The sequence below is a fragment of the Enhydra lutris genome, unplaced genomic scaffold (assembly GCF_002288905.1).
Source record: "Enhydra lutris kenyoni isolate GAN:26980312 unplaced genomic scaffold, ASM228890v2 scaffoldscaffold69, whole genome shotgun sequence".
Taxonomy (NCBI): Eukaryota; Metazoa; Chordata; class Mammalia; order Carnivora; family Mustelidae; genus Enhydra; species Enhydra lutris.
In genome coordinates this window covers 7,274,425-7,291,915 of record NW_019154153.1, presented here as the reverse complement: position 1 = coordinate 7,291,915, position 17,491 = coordinate 7,274,425, and the positions used below count along the sequence as shown (strand labels likewise).

At 54.5% G+C, this 17,491-nt stretch overlaps 1 protein-coding gene across 1 annotated transcript; it reads right to left on the bottom strand.

Moving 5' to 3' along the window:
* Positions 1–615: 615 nt before the first annotated feature.
* LOC111159805 (pleckstrin homology and RhoGEF domain containing G6) lies at positions 616–17,030 on the bottom strand. The gene is made up of 16 exons (XM_022522422.1): positions 16,960–17,030; positions 15,309–15,514; positions 13,922–14,077; positions 13,193–13,357; positions 12,742–12,837; positions 12,411–12,461; positions 11,860–12,009; positions 10,621–10,731; positions 10,318–10,467; positions 9,977–10,114; positions 9,565–9,684; positions 9,036–9,168; positions 8,803–8,918; positions 2,452–2,597; positions 1,042–1,734; positions 616–837 (listed from the first exon to the last, which is right to left on the bottom strand). The coding sequence occupies exons 2-16, from the start codon at positions 15,444–15,446 to the stop codon at positions 828–830; spliced, it is 2,373 nt and encodes a 790-aa protein (XP_022378130.1). The 5' UTR covers positions 15,447–15,514; positions 16,960–17,030; the 3' UTR covers positions 616–827.
* Between the last annotated feature and the right edge of the window lie 461 nt (positions 17,031–17,491).

Below are 17,491 nucleotides of genomic sequence, written 5' to 3'. Positions count from 1 at the left end.
TTTTGGGTTTGGAGAACCAAAGGCAGCTTAGGGGCCACTGGTTGGTGCCCCGCCTCACCGCATATTTTGGGTTTGGAGAACCAAAGGCAGCTTAGGGGCCTCTGGTTGGTCCCTGGGACTTTTTCACAGTAGATAAGCAATCTTTGTATCATTTATGTTACACTAATAGAAACTGGGCACCCCTCTGCCCCCTGCCTGCACAAGCAAAGAATGAGCTGACCTGTCCGAAGGCAGGCGCGAGCACAGAACAATGGGGCTGCTGGGCACCCCTCTGCCCCCTGCCTGCACAAGCAAAGAATGAGCTGACCTGTCCGAAGGCAGGCGCGAGCACAGAACAATGGGGCTGCCAGCTGGAGCTGTGGACTTTTGTAAATACACTAAAACTCTGGAATTAAAGCTCTGCTCTGGAGGGGATGGTCCTTCTGAGTGGTGGGTGTGGGAGGCTGGGGCAGAGACCCGTGCCTGATGTGGGGTGGGGGATGGGAAAGGCCCTGAGATTGGGCCAGGCACCCCATCAGCTGACAGAGTAGCCTGTGCGAATTCTGTGATTCTGTGACCCCCTCCCCATCAGGTTCTTTCTGCCCTTGTCTAGGGATGACCAGGCAGTCATTTTTATGCACGACTTTATGTGGGGCTCTGGTATGTCCATGGTACAAAAATGTACAGCACTTGATCCCAAAGCCCTCAGAGCAGGAGAGGCAGAGTGCCTGAGCCAGGCTTCTCAGTGGGAGGTGTGGTCCTTGAGGTAGAGTCCAGGGGTGGGTGGTGACCAGCACTCTTGGGGAGAAATTTCCTCTGGGAGAAATGCCAAAAGCCCTGAGGGTTCCTCACACCTCTCTGAAAAGAAAGGAGGTGGGAGTCGGGTCAAGTCCGATGTGGTGTGAAGAGTGAGGCTGAGTGCCCTTCCTTGCCATCGCCCCCGCTCTGGTACTGCCCTCCTCTACTGACTCCGTCCCCACTGAGGTCCTATTCTGACACCCCCTCCCGCTCCATACCAGCCTTCTTTGCTCCCTCCCAGGCCACATTCCCTTCGGCACTTACGACACGGACATGGGGGTGTCCAGCTGTACGATGCAGGATCCACGCATCCTCTGCAGTTGGCCCCGGGTCAGCTTCCAAGGCCTGCTGTTCCCAAGCTCAGGGATGGCCTCGATCCTTTGGCTGGCCAGGTCTTCCCGGATCTCTCTGAGCATATCTTCAGCCCGGAGGGTACGGGAGTGGGGGGTGCAGCGAGTTCCCAGGAAGAGGGACTCCTCTTCCTCATCCCCTGAGGACTCCCAGGGGCTTTCCCCAGCAGAGTCTGTGTGGGTCGGGGATGGGGGGAGCTTTCCCCGAAGTTGGGCCCGATGCAAGGTTTCCGCTACCACGTTCCCTCCCACTAAGGTCCCGTCTTCTTCCTCCGACCAGGTTGGTGGATCGCCCCTGGGAAGGCTGCTTCCTCTTTGGATAACTTCCCTTGGCAGTTCAGGGGCACTTCGGTGTTGGGGAGCTTGGAAGTTAGGAGGCTGAGGGCGCAGAGGAACATCTCGGAGGTCCAGGGTGGAGAAGGTGAGGCGAGGGTCACGCCGAAGGGCCTGTGGGCGTAGTCGGCTCAAATGGTAGGGCCCTTTGGGGGAGCCTGGGATCAGGGTGCCGTAGCCAGAGTCTGAGGTATCATCTGGAACCAACAGAGAGTCTTCATCTGTGTCTTCTGTCACTACCGGGTGGGGGATGATGGTGGAGAACTCAGGGGTCCTACAAGTAACCATAATAGTAAATGGTTAGAGTCCCATGCCGAGGGGTCAAGTTCAAGTCCAGGAAGTCTCATCCCATCCAGAAATGGCCCCTCCTCCAAACTTGCTTCGGTATCACCTTTAAACCGTAAGGTTATGTTCTCATCTTGGGGGCTAGACTGTAAGCTCCCCTAAGGCATTTTAGCCACAGCACCTGGGTCAGGACCTCGTACCAAGCAGGTGCTCAGGTATTTGCCAAAGGCTGCCTGAGTTCCCCTGAAGTTATCCCCCAGTGACGGGTCTTTTTTTCCCTTAACCATGCTGCTGAACAGCTGTGTCACTGTGAATGAACCTCTCACCCTCTCCGGGGATTTGGACTCACCAGATCCCTGCAGCTGGAACATTCTGCAAATCCACATTGGCTTTCCCTCTCCATCCCCGGCCTGGGGAGCCTGCTCCTCTCAGGGAGCTCACGTTGCTTGTGTCTGTTTCCTTTGCTGCCTCCCACCCCACCCCCAGGCAGCCAGAGACTGACTCATCCCCAAGGCTGTCCCATGTGGTCCTTAGCAAGACTGATCCAAACCTGTTCTGCTCCAACCCATAGCCTGGGTTCCTCAATCTCTTCCCAGTGCCCCTGAAAGCTGTGTTGACATTTCTCTGCCTTGTGGGTTTCTCTTCTCTCCCTTCCTCCCCACAGCCCCCCCTACTTTGAGAGACCTGTGGTCCCTGTGGGTCTTACCTCCCCTCTGCGCTGCTCTGAGAGCCCTCCAGGGAAGGCGAGGAGGGCCTGGTGCCTGGGGACTCCTGGTCCTGGTCCCGGTAGAGAGCCAGGAGCTCCCTCTTCTGTTGGACATACTCCTCTGCCTTCAGCTTTTGCAGGGTGACCTGGGATAGCCATACTTTCATTGATGAAGACTTGCTGTATGCCAGACTGGTGCTAAGTGTGCTACAGACATTATTTCTTTAATACTCACAGATTCTGAATATATTATGAAGCCTATGAGGCAGATACTCTTTATTCCTCCTAATTTATTATGGAAAAACTCAGGATAAGTAACTGTCAAGGTCACAAAGCAAAAGACAGTGGGATGGAGCCAGGATCTGAACTCCTGAGCTGGCCCTGGGAGGGGTGGGTGGGGTGAACAGAAGTCTCCTTTTCTGGCTTGCACAGTTCTTCCTGCTTCTCATGTCCCCTTTGCCAGCCCTCTATCCAGTCTGTGCCCTCCTTTAGGAAGCCCTCCCTGATAGTGATGGCGATGTAAGTGTTCTGAATGGTGCTGGGTCTCGAGTTATTCCGGCCACCAGGGTGGACAGGGTCAGGCTCTCTCCTCTGCTCTCCTTCAGGGATGAAAACAAGACCATTGCAAGAGGAATGGAGAGAGGATACACTATATTTTGTCTTCTTCCCCCAACATTTTCACACAGGTGCCCTCAAGTAGTGACGTCTGAGAAGTGGCTGACAGGGCCCCTCCACAGGCCTGCGGTAATCTGATATACACCATCACCCTTCGGGGTGGGTAGCATGGATACCAGCCCATTTTACAGATGAGGAAACAGGACCTAGAGAGGCAAAGGCTTTGCTCGAGGTCCCACGGGAAGAGAAGCAGAACTGGGACCGGGCCTTCTCTTTGAGTCCTGGTTTGGCAACTGCACTGAAGGGCAGCCTTAAAGGGTGGAAAGTTGCTAAAGGACAATGTTTGCTTGTGGAGGGGGAGGGAAGGCAGCAGAACCTGCAGAGAGGTTGAAGGCAGAGGCTGGGCAAAAAGGAGGTGTTGGTGGCAGCTGTGGGCAACTCTGATATCAGTACTCTCTAGTATGGCCATATCATTGTTTAAATATTGGAGTACTTCCATAATTGCTCTCTCAGCCTCCTGTCTCCCTTCCCTAGGACTACCCCATCCCTCAAGATCCAGTGGCTAGAGTGATAACATGGCACAGCGGGGGGTCTCTAGGGCACCCCCTCACGCCCAAGATGCCCCACTCTAATTCGATAATGACCATGCCATACTGATTGTTAAATATTTTGATTATCTCCCCAGCTTGAGGTATATGAACTCGCAACTCCTGGACACTTGGGCCTTCTCAAAGCCTCTCCAGAAACACAGCGGGCATCTGGGTCAGGACAGAGACATGTTGGAAAAATGGATGAACAGGGATAGGAAACTGGCATCAGGTTTATATGGCAAGTTTCCTTTCTCTGGGTGTCCAGTCCCTCAGTCTCATGAGTGAAAAAGCAGGCAAAGATTCTTAGCAGTCTCAAAAGACTAGGGAGTTGGCCTGAGCAAGGGATGATGGTGCCTGGGGGTAGGAAACCAGCATATCAGGGCCACGTTCTATGATCTCCTCCCTCCTCTCCAGTGTGGGATGGAACAAGAAATAAGGACGGTGGGCGGAGTCGTTCTTGGGGCCAGGGTGGAGCTGGAGCAGCCTGCTGGGTGGCTGAGATGCCGTGCCCTTGGCCCCACACGACCCAAGTTCAATAGAGTGTTTGGGAAGTCCAGGACAGGGATGGTGTGGGGAAGGAAAGAACTGGAAGGAAGGGGTGGGGTAATACAGGCATCTCCACTCACTGTGCCCCTGGCCCAACCATAGGAAAAAGCAGGGAGGGAGGCATCAGGAACCAGGCTGTTTGAGGTCCTCCCAGACATGCCAAGCCTCCCCAGCAACCCTGGGAGGATCTTCTCAGTTTGGGGAAGAGGAAATTGGTTCCTGAGCCACAATGCGACCCCTCCACAAAGCCAAGAAGAGGAAGGGAGGGCTCCCCCAGCAGGATTCTTCTTCCTTTGCTCTGGTAGAGAACACAGCCTTGACCGGAAACGCCTCTTCTTCCTGCTGCTGCCTCTGGGGTGGCTCCTAGATGCATCTGCTCCTCCCAGAGCTGCCCAAGTGGACTAGCACGGATCTCTCAAGGTGCCCACGCACTCTGATCCGCCGTGAGGCCTTTCCCCAGTCAGCACACAGCCCTGCCCAGGCGCCACTGACCGCCACTGTCTTCTAGTGATGACAATAACAAACATTTATGTAGCGCCATTAAGTGCTGGGCCTCGTGCCAAGCGGCAATAATAATTGTCCCATTGCTCCTGCACAGAGGTGCCCACTATCACTGCAACTCCCCAGATGGGGACCGGGGTTGGAGACGTGATGTAACTTCCGTGAGAGCAACAGTAACAGGGGAGAGCTGGGCTCTAGCTAGTTCCTCAGCTGCCTGCTTCAGCCTCCCTCTGGCCATTTTTCGACCTCTGTCTCTGATGGCTTTTTTTGTTTCCACCACTGGTTCCTTTTTCCACTTCCCAGACCCTAAGCGTGGACCTTTCCCAGGATTTAGTCTGTCTTCCCTGGAGAAGTTCATTTTTTCCTAAAAGCTTAGGCTGTCCAGGCTAGACCTGTAGGAATAAAGCTGCACCTACATTTCTGTGAGGGGAGAAAGCAGTAGTCCAACCCTGGACTGTTGCTCTATCGAGGGGCCCCACAGACGTTCTACTGCCCTCATTAGTTTACAAAGACTAGTGGCAATACAGAGCAGTTTTCTTTAAGAATTCAGTGTGAGACAACAGCAGGACAAACTAATTTCAGTTTCTTTGTCCTTTGCTTTGCTAAACGAGGCCAGGAAGCTTGTGCGCTGCCTGGTTATGTATCAGAAGTGACCTCCTTTCCCCTGTTACCCAGGAGTGAAACTTCTGAAGGTGAATTGGTTGGAATAAAATCCTAATAGTTTGTAGGGGTCCCCTGGGGGTGGGGTGGGTATGTGTCATCTTGGGGCTGGGAACCAAAGGAAGAAGAGAAAGTTCTGACAGTGGGGTGGTGAAGGAAAGGGGCTCCAGTAAGGGCCCCCCACCTGCTGCCTGGGGAGTTCTGTGGCTTGTTTAGGTATTCAAGGAAGTGGCAGTCCTGCAGGTCTGAAAGACACAAGATCTTGAAGCCCTGTCTTTCATTCTTCTTTCTTTCTTTTTTTAATGGCAAAATCCTCATATTTATTTTTTACTCTCCTAATTCATAGTTTTCAATATACTATTTAAACAGAGACTAAGCTCTAAATTTCCTTCTTTTAAATAAGCTCTCCACATAATGATACGGTATTATAGATAAGATGGCAGGAAGGATGCTTAAAATTGTTTTAAAAAAAAATTTAAAAAATTTAAAAAAACAATGCTTAAAATTGTTTAAAGAACAAAACTATTTTCACAAGTTCCAGAAGCCCTAATGACCTAATGTGCCAATGACAAATCATTATTATCTATTCATTAAAGCAAGCGCTATGAGAACCACTAATTTGATTTAAACTGTAAAAATAATGAAGTTGCATTCTTTAGAAATAGTCTTTCTTTGTTCAAAATGTTCCCTTTTTTGGGGCGCCTGGGTGGCTCAGCGGGTTGGGCCGCTGCCTTCGGCTCAGGTCGTGATCTCAGGGTTCTGGGATCGAGCCCCGCATCGGGCTCTCTGCTCGGCGGGGAGCCTGCTTCCTCCTCTCTCTCTGCCTGCCTCTCTGCCTGCTTGTGATCTCTGTCTGTCAAATAAATAAATAAAATCTTTAAAAAAAAAAATGTTCCCTTTTTTGATAACCGAGATATAATTGACATATAACATTATATTAGTTTTGGGTGTAAAGAATAATGATCCAATATTTGTATATATTACAAAATAATCACCTCAGTAAGTCTCATTAAAATCTGTCACTATACACTTCACAAAAAAATTTTTTTTTCTCTTGTGGTAAGAGATCTTAAGATCTATACTCTTAGCAACTTTCATAGTTCATCCTTTGTCCCCATTTGAACCTTAGGGCTGTGTTTCTACCCTTTCCAAAGCCCCTAAGATATCTCCACTTGGCTACCCCCCACTACATCCTTTTCAAAGTGCTTCTGCTTAAAACTGAATAGTACCCTAGACTCACCCCACCCCAGGAAGCAATAACTAACCCAACAGGTTTCTCTCTTTGTTAAGATTTCATTTCACTCAGGGGTTCCATTGCCAAAGCAATCTTTCAAATGGGAACTTTGGGAAGGAAGTCATGCTTTGTCCTTTCTAACCTGTGACCTGCATCAGGAGCGTTTACCTAGGGCTGGGTAGTGGGCTGCCTGCTTAATCAGAATGACTTCTTTGACTCTTCCCCATGAGGCAAGGACTGTTATTATTTAAGTCCACTGCAGGTGAAGACCTGGAAGCTTGGGGGGTGGGGTGGGCACATAATTCACCCAAGATCACCCAGCTAGGAAGAGGTAGAACTGGTGCCTGAACCAGTTCTTGCATTCAGTGTGGGCTTTTAACCACAGCCTCCCAAAGGCTCACCTGTCTCTTCCTCTTCTTTAGCTCCTTTCTCTACCCCCATCCCCTACACATTTTCCCCCCTTTTTGCAACATGTTCCTAAGAACATGGCACTAAACCTCTGTATTTCACACCAAAACCAGTACAGTAAATCTCCTGCCACCGATCTCTTCCTCCTCCAGCCCACCTATCACCCTTCCAGCTGTCAATTCAAGATTGACATGGGTTTCGCCATGGCAATTTCTTGCTCAAGAATCTACGCTGGCTGTCTTGTCAACCCACTCAATTCAACCCTGTCCTGTCCACGCGCTTCTGTAGCTCTTGGGAGTCCTGTAGAACCTGGCCTCTCATCACTTGCTCACACAAATCCTTTGCTCCAGACTTAGACAGACATTGTCACTGGCCCCAGAATAATTCAACCCAACTGCTCCCTCGACGTTCTGCTCACGGTCTTCCCTAGACTTAAAAGGCCAATTTAAATCTTTACTCTTTGGCCATTCTGCTCCAGTGGTGGGTTGAATAGTGGCCCCAGAAAGATACGTCTAGGTCCTCACCACTAGAACCTATTTGGAAGGTTCTACACTTATTTGGAAAAAGGGTCTTTGCAGATGTGCAAAGATCTTCAGTTAAGGATCTCATGATGATACCATCCTGGCTTTAGGGTAGACTGGTGTCTGTGTGAGAGACGGGGGTGGGAGATTTGGACACAGAGACATACAGAGAGGAAGGCCACAAGAAGACAGAGGCAGAGACTGGAGTGAGATGGACACAAGCTAAGGAACACTTGAAGCCACCAGAAGCTGCAGAGGCAAAGAAGGATTCTCCCCTAGCGTCTTGAAGGGGAAATAAGTGGGCTTGCTGACACTTTGATGTCTAAATTCTGGCTTCCACAACTGTGAGAGAATAAGCTTCTGCTGCTTTAAGCCATTAAGTTTGTGGTAACTAGTACAGCTCCATTTGGATCTTTTGAATTCCTCTAGCTTTTATCACATGCATCTGTCCTGTTAAATACCTTCACTTGCTCCTTGTCATCTATAGGACAAAGTTCAACTTCCTTAGCATAGCATCCAGTAGTAGGCACGATCTGGTAGTACCTACCTCCCAGCCTCTCTGCCACTGCACCTGCCCTTGGACTTCATATCCTGGTAATATGAACTCCTAGGCCAGTGGTTCTCTCCACACACATGGTGTTTCATGTTTTCCACATCAGCACATTCTGCTTCTCCATTTGGAATACCCTTCTTTCCCATCGTTGTTCCCCTACAAACTCCTAGATATCCCCACAAATGGTGATCAGACCATCACCCCTCTGTCAAGGTGTCACAGCATCTGACCTCTGTGCTGTCCCTTTCCCAACCAACCCACCAGACAGAACGAATTACTCCCTCCTCGGCCACAGTTCCATTCTGCATACATGTTTTCATTATTTGTATACTAATCTGTCTAGCTAGGCTGCCGGCCATGTTCCCTGAGGGGCAGGATGATGCTTTATTCTTTTCTGAGTCCCTAGCACCCAGCCAGTGCCTGCACCTAGCAAGGGCTCCACTGGTGTCAAATGGAAGACGAAGTTCCGAACATCATTGTTTCGGGGTGTAAAGACCTTTAGGGGATGCTGTCTTGGGCTCTCCCAGTGACTGGTACAGTTGCTGGCCAAAGGCTTTCTTTCCTGCTCTTATGGATGGTCAAGGCTATGTCTCCCTCCTGAGGGGCCAAACCGGACTGAACCCACATCCATCCCAGCCTCTTTCTCTTCCTCCTTCCCTCTTGTGCTCCCATCTCTGACCTCTGAGGACCCCTCCACCCCTCCCACTTCTGGCTTTCACATACCTGGGCCTGCTGGGTCTTCTCTAGCCACTGCGCACGGTCTGTAGCACTGGGACACTGCACAGTGAGGGCACTGGAGACACAGTGGAATTCAGTGAGATGGATCACCAGGAAGCTGTCTGGGCGGAGAAGAAGGTCTGCTCAAGGGCTAGACCTTATTTGATGCCCATCCTGACTGCTCCTTCCCCTTGCCAAGAGGAAAGGAGAAGGAAAAGGTCCCCAAAGAAGAGACATACTAGGGTCCCGTAGTGGTCGGCACACAAGCTTCTCCAGCATGAGTGGGGGACGGATGACCTTGGCTTTGTTGACCTTGCGTTGGGGCTTGGTCACTAGGAGCACGTCAGAGAAGAGGAAGAGGTACACGTCCAGCTGGGAAGCCATGCATAGAAGAAAGAGACAGGGTCAGCTGGAGCAGGGGAAGAGAGTGGGACATGGATAAGGCCCCGCGTTGTGTGCGTGCATGGGTGCACGTGTGCACAGGGGACAAGTGCACAACTGTGGAGTGCTAGAGCTGGAAGGGGTGTCACTTTGGTCCTGTCTCTCGCTTTATAGGCCAGGAACGTGGCTGACTCAGGGGCATACAAACAACCAGAGCTTCACCACACCATGTCCTTCTCCCAACACACACAGACACAGACAGACAGACATACGGACACATCTCTGTGCCCATTTCCAGCTTTCCTGATTCTTATTCTGTCTCCTGGGATCCCTTCCTTCTCTGCGATATACGTCCCATCTTCTCTGAGGTTCCCCATAGCCCCTCACCTTCCCTTCTCGCCCCTCCTTCACTCGCGCGGGTCCTTCCAGCAGCAGCTGCCTGATGTACTCAGAAGCAACCCCCAGCATGGGGGACGTCAGGTCCAGGGTGCAGAACGGACGCAGGTTCTGAGGGACATGGGGTGGGGAGGATCGTGGGGCTGGGCAGGGCTGCCTCCCCCTCCCAGCCATGGTGGTTCTTTGTTCTGTCACTGGCACCTTGCCTTCTCATCCTTGCCCTCTTGGAGGGAGAAGAAGCATCGAGTACTTCCTTCTCACACTCTGGAACTCCTCATGTGGGAGGAGTGATGCACACGGCCCCTCTGTGGCCCCTCTGCCCCTTCTCTGCCAGGCCTCTGCTTCTTCTGTTTCCCTGGGGACCTTGCTTGTTCTGCGCCTCCTTGCCTCTGCCCTCCCTCACCTTCTGCACCTCCTCGCTGGACGGCTCCAGCACGTCGTAGGGCCCGATGCGTCGGGCTGCAGCCACCAGGCTCTCTTGCTCTTCGCTCCGGTGGACTAGCTGGTTGATGTGTCGCAGGAATGACTCCACAGAGGCAATCTACGTGATGGGTGGGGTGTGGAAGGAGGAAGAGCTCAGCCCCTTACCCTGTACGTCTCCCCCAGTCAGTGACAGCACGGGCGGCGAGCCGGTGCCACATGGCCACATACGTATGAAGAAAGAGACCCCTGAGAGTTCCTGGAAATCAGTTCCCACATGCCAGTCCCCAGCTCCCGAGGGCATGGCACTGCCAGGCCACCTACCATGGCGCTCAGTGCTTCCTGGACGTGTGCCTCAGGACTCCTCTTAAGCACAGCCTGGAGCAGCAGTGGGTACTTGGTGACTCGCTGGTGGGGCTTGATGAGCAGGTCCCCCAGCATCTGTCTCCCTGCGAGCTTGTGCTTCTCACACCACTGCCAGCAGAGGAGGGCAGGGGGTCAGGAGTCTGCAAGCCCCCTGCTGCCCCATTCCAGTGATGGCCTTGGCCTCAGACCCAGCTGGAGATCAGGGATGACCTGGAGGTCTAGGGTCCACCCCAGCCCCCTTCCCAGCACCCCCTCTCCCACCTGCACAAAGGCATGGAAGAGAGGATTATTGTCTTGCTGCTCCCGGGCGTAAGCCATGGTCCGCTTCACTTGTAGGCAGTATTGGACATAGGGCTGGAACCGCTGGCTGAACTGAGGGAGAGATATGGGCAGGCAGGGGGAAGAAGGTCATGAAATCTGGCCTCCAGCTGCAGAGCACGGGGAGAGGGGGGAGAGCCTCTCACTGACCCTTAGTCTAGCTCTCGCCAATCTCTAACCCCCATGATGCTTTCCCCTACCTGTGACTGCCAGTCCCTTTCTCTGGAGTCCAGGGAGAAGATGAGGTCCCCAGAGGCAGACCCATTGCTACTCTTTCAGGCCCCATGCACAGCCCCTGATGTACCCTGCCACTCTGGACGTACTCTCCCACCATCAATAATTCAGCTGGAATGTTTGCAGGACTCTGCAGGTCCTGTTTCACATGGGTGGTGGCTAGTGACCTGAGTCTTTTTTTTTTTTTTTTTAAAGATTTTATTTATTTATTTGACAGACAGAGATCACAAGTAGGCAGAGAGGCAGACAGAGAGAGAGAGGAGGAAGCAGGCTCCCTGCTGAGCAGAGAGCCCGATGTGGGACTCGATCCCAGGACCCTGAGATCATGACCTGAGCTGAAGGCAGAGGCTTAACCCACTGAGCCACCCAGGCGCCCCTAGTGACCTGAGTCTTGCCCAGAAGTCCTGTTCCTGGGCTTGTTCCCAGGAGATGAGTGCTCCCCCCAACCTCTGTTCCCCATTCTGGCTCTGCAAGGCCCACGTCTTCCTGGTTAGGTAAAATTGTGGAAGAAAGTCTGACCCCAGGTCTCTTGCTTTCTCTTGTCCCATTTCTCCATGCTCTGGGTAATCTGGGGCCTTTTACGGCTCCTCCCTCATTTACCCAGAAGATGCCTTGCTTAGACCCCATTCTTCTCCCAGCTCTTTGGCAATGCATCTCTGGCCAAGAAGTAAGATTGTGTAGTTAAGAGATCAGGTATAACCCTTCCCTGAGATAGCTGCGTTTCATTTCGAAAGAGTCATCCAAAGACCAAAGAACTTTTGGGACAGAGGTCATACCTGTGGAATGAAGGGCAGGAGGCGAGGAGATATTCTGGGGTGGGGGCTGTGCTCTCAGACCCCCTTCAAGCCATAGAAGAATTCAAGTGACAGAGGCATACCCTGCAGGCAGGACCTCTCTGGGCCCTCCCAGGCCTGCCCCAGCCAGATGTAGCCCTTTGCCATGTCTCACCGTCAAGAAGCCATTTTGCAGGCTGACAGGGTCCAGAGGCTGGCCTGAGGCTCGAGTCTCCCCCAGGGTGGGCCCCAGCACCTCCTCCCAAAAGCTCTTGTGGGCTCGAATCAGGCTGGGGACATTTCCAAAGAGGGTCTCAGCTGATACCTGGAGGAGGGAGCAGAACTCAGCCACAAGCCTTAGCAGGTCACCGTCAGACAGCTCTGGCCACAGACAGGCAAGGACCCGTAAGCTTGGCTGGTGGAGGGTGGGCTCAGGATGAAACTTGCAGGGGAGCTGAGAGATCTAAGGGGCTAGGGTTTTCCCTTCTACTCCTCTGGCACTTGGGCTGAGCTCTGCTGAGTCCTGGAAAAGAGCAGAGGCCAGCCTGCTTGGGGTCTAGAGCAGGAAGGGGAGCAGGAAGGGGAGTAGGAGGGCAGGGGGTATCCTGGAAAATGAGGCCATGGGAATCCAGACAGAGCAGCCTGGGGGGGCTCTCTGGGAGCCCACCCCCACTCTGTGGCCTCAGAGCTTGGGATGTGGCCCGGTCCTCCTGAGTGCCCACTCACCTCAGTCAGCAGTCCCACTCGCTGCAAATTCAGCAGGCCGGCAGTCAGGAGCTGGAGGCAGGGAAAGCCAAGGGTGTCAGCACCTGATTCCTCCTCTGGGGACCCCAACCTAGCCCTTCAATGTATCCCCATCCCAGCTTCACCACTGCTAACCTGATTCCCAAGATCCCCAGCAGGTCTCCAATGGGGGGATCTCCTGGTTACGTGTCCCCGCCTTCCCTCCGCCCCTCTCCATGGCCCTCCCTTCCTGGCCTGGGGGAGTGGGAGACCATGTAAGGGAGATGGGTGGATGGCTGAGGTGTTGCCTGGGCTGGGGATGGGAGCAACTCACATTGGTCATGATCTTGAGCTTCCGCACATAGATCAGCTCGGTGGTCAGCAGCTCCCAAAGCGCTTCCTGTTGGTGGCAAAGCTCTCGGCTCATCTCCTGGGGTGGGGACAGCACTGGTTCAGTTGGGGAATGATAACAAGAAAAGCAGCTGGCACCTGTTTAAATGCTACTAGATCTACCTCACAGATGATGACCTTTTAATCCTCAAGTGTGTAGGTGGTTTTATCCCCATTTTACAGATGAAGCCACTGAGGCCCAGAGAGGCTTCCTGTCTCCATCAAGGTGTCACTAGTAAGTGGCAGACCCAGGAGTAGAACCTACAGCAAGATGTCTCCAAATGCTTTCCCCACATGACCCTACTTCCCAAGGCCTTTCCCCCTTCCAGGGCAGACGTGAGATGTCTGTGGGCGTCTATGATACTGGAGGGACAGACTCTGTGTTCCAGGCCCACCTTATGCCCAGGCACCAGCTCCTTCCAGGACTTCTCAATGACCAGGCTGCTGTCGCTGCCCTCTCCGATCTCCCAGTGCCGCCGTTCCTCAGGGGGCAGGCGGGGCATCCCAAATATGCTGAACGTATGCAGCCTCATCTCCAGCTGGCGGGCCTTGCTGACTTCCTGCGGGAGCCGAAAAGGGGATTAATCCTGGCCATATCCTGGGCATGCAGACCCCCGGCCTGGGGATGGCTGTGCGCGCAGGTACGTACGTGCGTGCGTGCGTGCGTGCGCATGCGTGCCTGTCTGTGTCTGGGAATGGGAGGTGGCAAGTAGCACTGTCACCTGAGTGGGGACGCAGAAGCCTGGGGGACAGGGGAAAGGGCGTTGCTGGAATATGGACAGAGAGGCACCTTGGCCTGCAAAAAACGTGCCAGACATAGGAGTCTGACTGAGGCTCCCTGACCGGAAAGATTCTTTCTAGGGCTCTTCTGAGTCAGAACCCCCTCACAGGGACCTGCAGGTGGAGACCAAGGGACCTGTGGTCTCAGGCAACATTCTGACATTTGCCTACAAAACGGACATTTTTATGAGGCAGCATGGCTTGCAGATGCGTCCCTGAGAGGGTCTCTCCACAGAACCGAATCCTGCGCTGTACAGGGGCTGGCCACTCTCTCCACTCTGATCATCTGTGGACAATACAGCTCAGGCTATGAGCCTGGGGACAGGAGAAGAGGGACCTCTTACCTTGAATTTGGGGGAGTGTGGTGGGCCAGACCCAAAAGGGCCTCCATACTTCTTCTCGGGCTCAGGTTCTCGCATCTTCAGAGGAGACACACCTCGGACCTGGCCAGAGCCCTTGGCAAAGGGGACATAGCCATGGAGGTGTTGGCGACCAGGATCCTGGAGGAGGAGGAAGAGCAGGGTAAGTTCTTAGGGGGCCTCCCTTCTCCCCGAAGTCCCAGAGAGGTAGCAGGGCCAGGCTTGACTGCAGGTGGTGTCCCCTACCCCTGCAAGTGGGGCTGGCTCACCTCTCCCCTCAAACCAGTCTGGGGTGAGTCACTCCTGCTCTGAGTCACAGCAGCTGCTGCCAGGGAGGCCAAGCTGAGCCGGGCAGGGGCCTGCCCACTTGGCTCCCTTAGTGGTCCCAGGGGCAGAAGTGGGGGCCTCTAGAGCAGGAGCACAGGCATCTACAAGCCTGGGCTCTGGTGTGGACACTCCCCCAGGGCCCACCCGCTCACATGTGTGCTTCCTATCCTGCGGGCGTGCATGCACAAAGCACAGTGTGGGCTGCATTCTGGGTCCCTCCCAGCTCCCCCTGCGTGGGAACGGCTTCCCTCACATGCGGGGATGAGGGCACACACATGTGTGGCCTCCTCCCCAGGGGCATGCAGCCCGTGTCCTTTCCAGCTGGGAGTGGCTGTGCTTCTTCATGAGAGATTGAGACCACGGCCACAAGTCTCCTCCTGGGCAGGCCTGGTCACATTCCTTGATCTGCCTGTGGCCTAACAGCACATACTTCCTAGTCTCCCTTCCGGCCCTCAGCCCGGGAGAGTCCCCAACTGTCCTCCCTGTCTCCTAGGGCCGAATCCTATTCCAGGAAGGCAGGGGATACCCCCAGTGGGAAGCAGAACTGTCCTCAGGGTCCAGGGGCTGCTTGGAGGCTGAAGGAAAGGCATTTCAGGCAGGCCAGGAGGGTGGAGCTGCAGGAAAGCCAAGGCAGGCCCCCACACCCCTCCCCACTTGCAGAGTAGGGACACCCTGAACCTTTGCTCTTCCTTCAGTGCTGACTCAGAGCAGGCCTCAGGGAACCCACAGGCTCCTCCCAAGTAGAGGCGGGAGTCTGGGAAGTGCCAGGTTCCCTGCTCCCCGTGACCCCCCCAACCAACTCCAGGCCTCAGACCTGTCTAACAGCACCTCCTCCAAGGACCTGGCTTCACCCATCTGCCTGGGATGGGTGTGGAGTCCCGAGAGCCTGGATCAACACTAACCTGCTCTCCCTCGCAACCCAGGAAAGAAGGCAGGGGTGAGGGACAGGAATAGACCACCTCATGAAGCTGCAAGAGAGATGTGAAAGCCTCACTATTCTCCCTCCTGCCCCTCCCAGGTCACTCTTGGGGCAGCCTGGACTCACCAGCCCAGGGGCAACTTGGGAATGGAGATGGTCAGCAGAACCCTGGTTGGAGGCCTGATAATGGCCCCTGTAAGTCTCAATGCGGGATGCCACAAGTCCTTGGAAGGGACCCTCATCTGGAGGAACAAAGGTCTGCATCTCTTCTTTCCTGGGTCACCTCTGAAGGGTCATAGCTTCAATGTCAAGGAGAAAAGGTTCCCCTGAGGCTGCAAAGATTAAAAAAAAAAAAGGAATGGAAGGGCCAGCCTTGATCAGTGGGTGGCACCAGGTTAGGGACCAAGTCGGGGAGGGGGATGGGGAAGATGATGGAGTGAGGGAGGAAGGGTCAAGGGCTTGTCACTTACTGCAGGAGTATAGCTGCCTACCTGTGACTTGGTGGGGGTAGGGTATGGCCACGCATGCTGGGGATGGAGCCCCATGGAGCTATGCCTCCTCCCTTACATGTAAGCACATCTGGCATGCCAGCTCCCTCAATGGCATCAAAGGATGCTGTAGTCCTCAGAGCAGCTGGGAGCAAGGGTCACAGGCAGGTCCCCAGGCTTTCTGGATGTCCCTCCTTTCCAGGCACCGAGCCATACCCTCCCTGTGGCCTAGGGAAGAGGTGCTGGAAAGCCCTCGGGTGGGGGCACGCTGGAGACTGTGCCACCTACCCACTATTTCTGTATAGCCCTAAACTAAGAATGCTTTTGACATGAGAAAATAATTGGAAAAAAAAATTAAAAGAAGAATAATATTCCCTAACACATGGAAAGTATATAAAATTCAAATCTCAGGGTACCTAAATCAAGTTTTCTTTCTTTCTTTCTTTTTTTTTTTTAAGATTTTATTTATTTTTTTTGATAGAGATCACAAGTAGGCAGAGAGGCAGGTAGAGAGAGAGAGGGGGAAGCAGGCTCCCTGCAGAGCAGAGAGCCGGATGTGGGGCTCAATCCCAGGACCTGGGATCATGACCTGAGCCGAACGAAGGCAGAGGCTTTAACCCACTGAGCCACCCAGCAGCCCCCCTAAATCAAGTTTTCTTGGAACACAGCCACATTTACACATCTCCAGTTGTCTACCACTGCTTTCTTGCTAGTTGTGACAGAGACTGTCCCTATAGACTTCAAGTCTGAAATATTTACTGTCTGGCTCTTTACTGACAGTTTGCTCATCCCTTACCTGGACCCTCCTGCCCATAGACAGGGAGGGGAGGGAGGACAGCTATCAAGTGGCTGGGCTTAGAGACAGCAGGCTATGTTTGGTCTTCCCCGGCCTCTGGGAAACCTCCATGGAGCTGGGAGCCAGCCGGGGGCTCCATCCCTTCCCCTTAAACCTGGATAGAGGACCCACCCTTTGAGTGGGCAGGACCTGGAGAGCAGAGGCCTAAGCAGGTGCTTGTTCCCCTTCAGATGGGCTTGAGGCCCCTGCTCAGCCCTCCCCTTACTTTTCTCTGATTTATGAACGAAAGAGGAAAAAGTTCATTGTCTCCCCGGCTCCTTCCCAATAATCCTCCCTGCGAGGGCTGCCTCCGTCTCCTTTGCCCTCTCCCTCCCCCTGGTCCTTTTCGAGCTGGGACGCCGGCTGGCCTCAGCCTCTCGCCCCAGCGCAGCCCGCGCCGGCTCCAGCCCCCAGCCCGCCCCGCCCCCGTCCGCCCGGCCCCGCCGCCGCTCACCTGTGTCCGCAGGTGTCCCCGTGCCCGCCGCCCGCGCTGCCGCCCACTGCCCGCGGTGCTCCCGGTCCCCGACGGCTCCCGCGGCAGTGCCGGCCTGGGTCTGGGACCCAGCGGCCCGTGGGACCGGGGCAGCGCAGGGCCGGGCCGGGAGGGAAGGTGGCGGGAGAGGGGCGGGGACGCGGGCTGGCGCCGCCCTCTCACCACGGGCCCGGTACCCGGCCGTGCCGTGTGGGCGCCCGTGTGGCCCTGGGGACGGAGGGTCCGGTGCCCGTAACGCAGCCGCCACGCTCCCCGGGAAAGAAGAGCTCACTCCGCAGGGCTCCTCTTCCCCTCCCTCCTTCGCACCTGAACTCGCCAGCCACCTGGCCCGGGCGGAAGGCCGGGAACCGCGCGCCACCCTGGCGCTCTCTTCTCGCGGCCAGACCCCTTCCGGGCACCAGAGTAATGAGGCACACATGCGAGGCTGGGCGTCGCAGGAGGCGGCGAGAGTAATGACCCGGTGTTCTCTGGTGTCCACCTTGCTTTCAGGTGC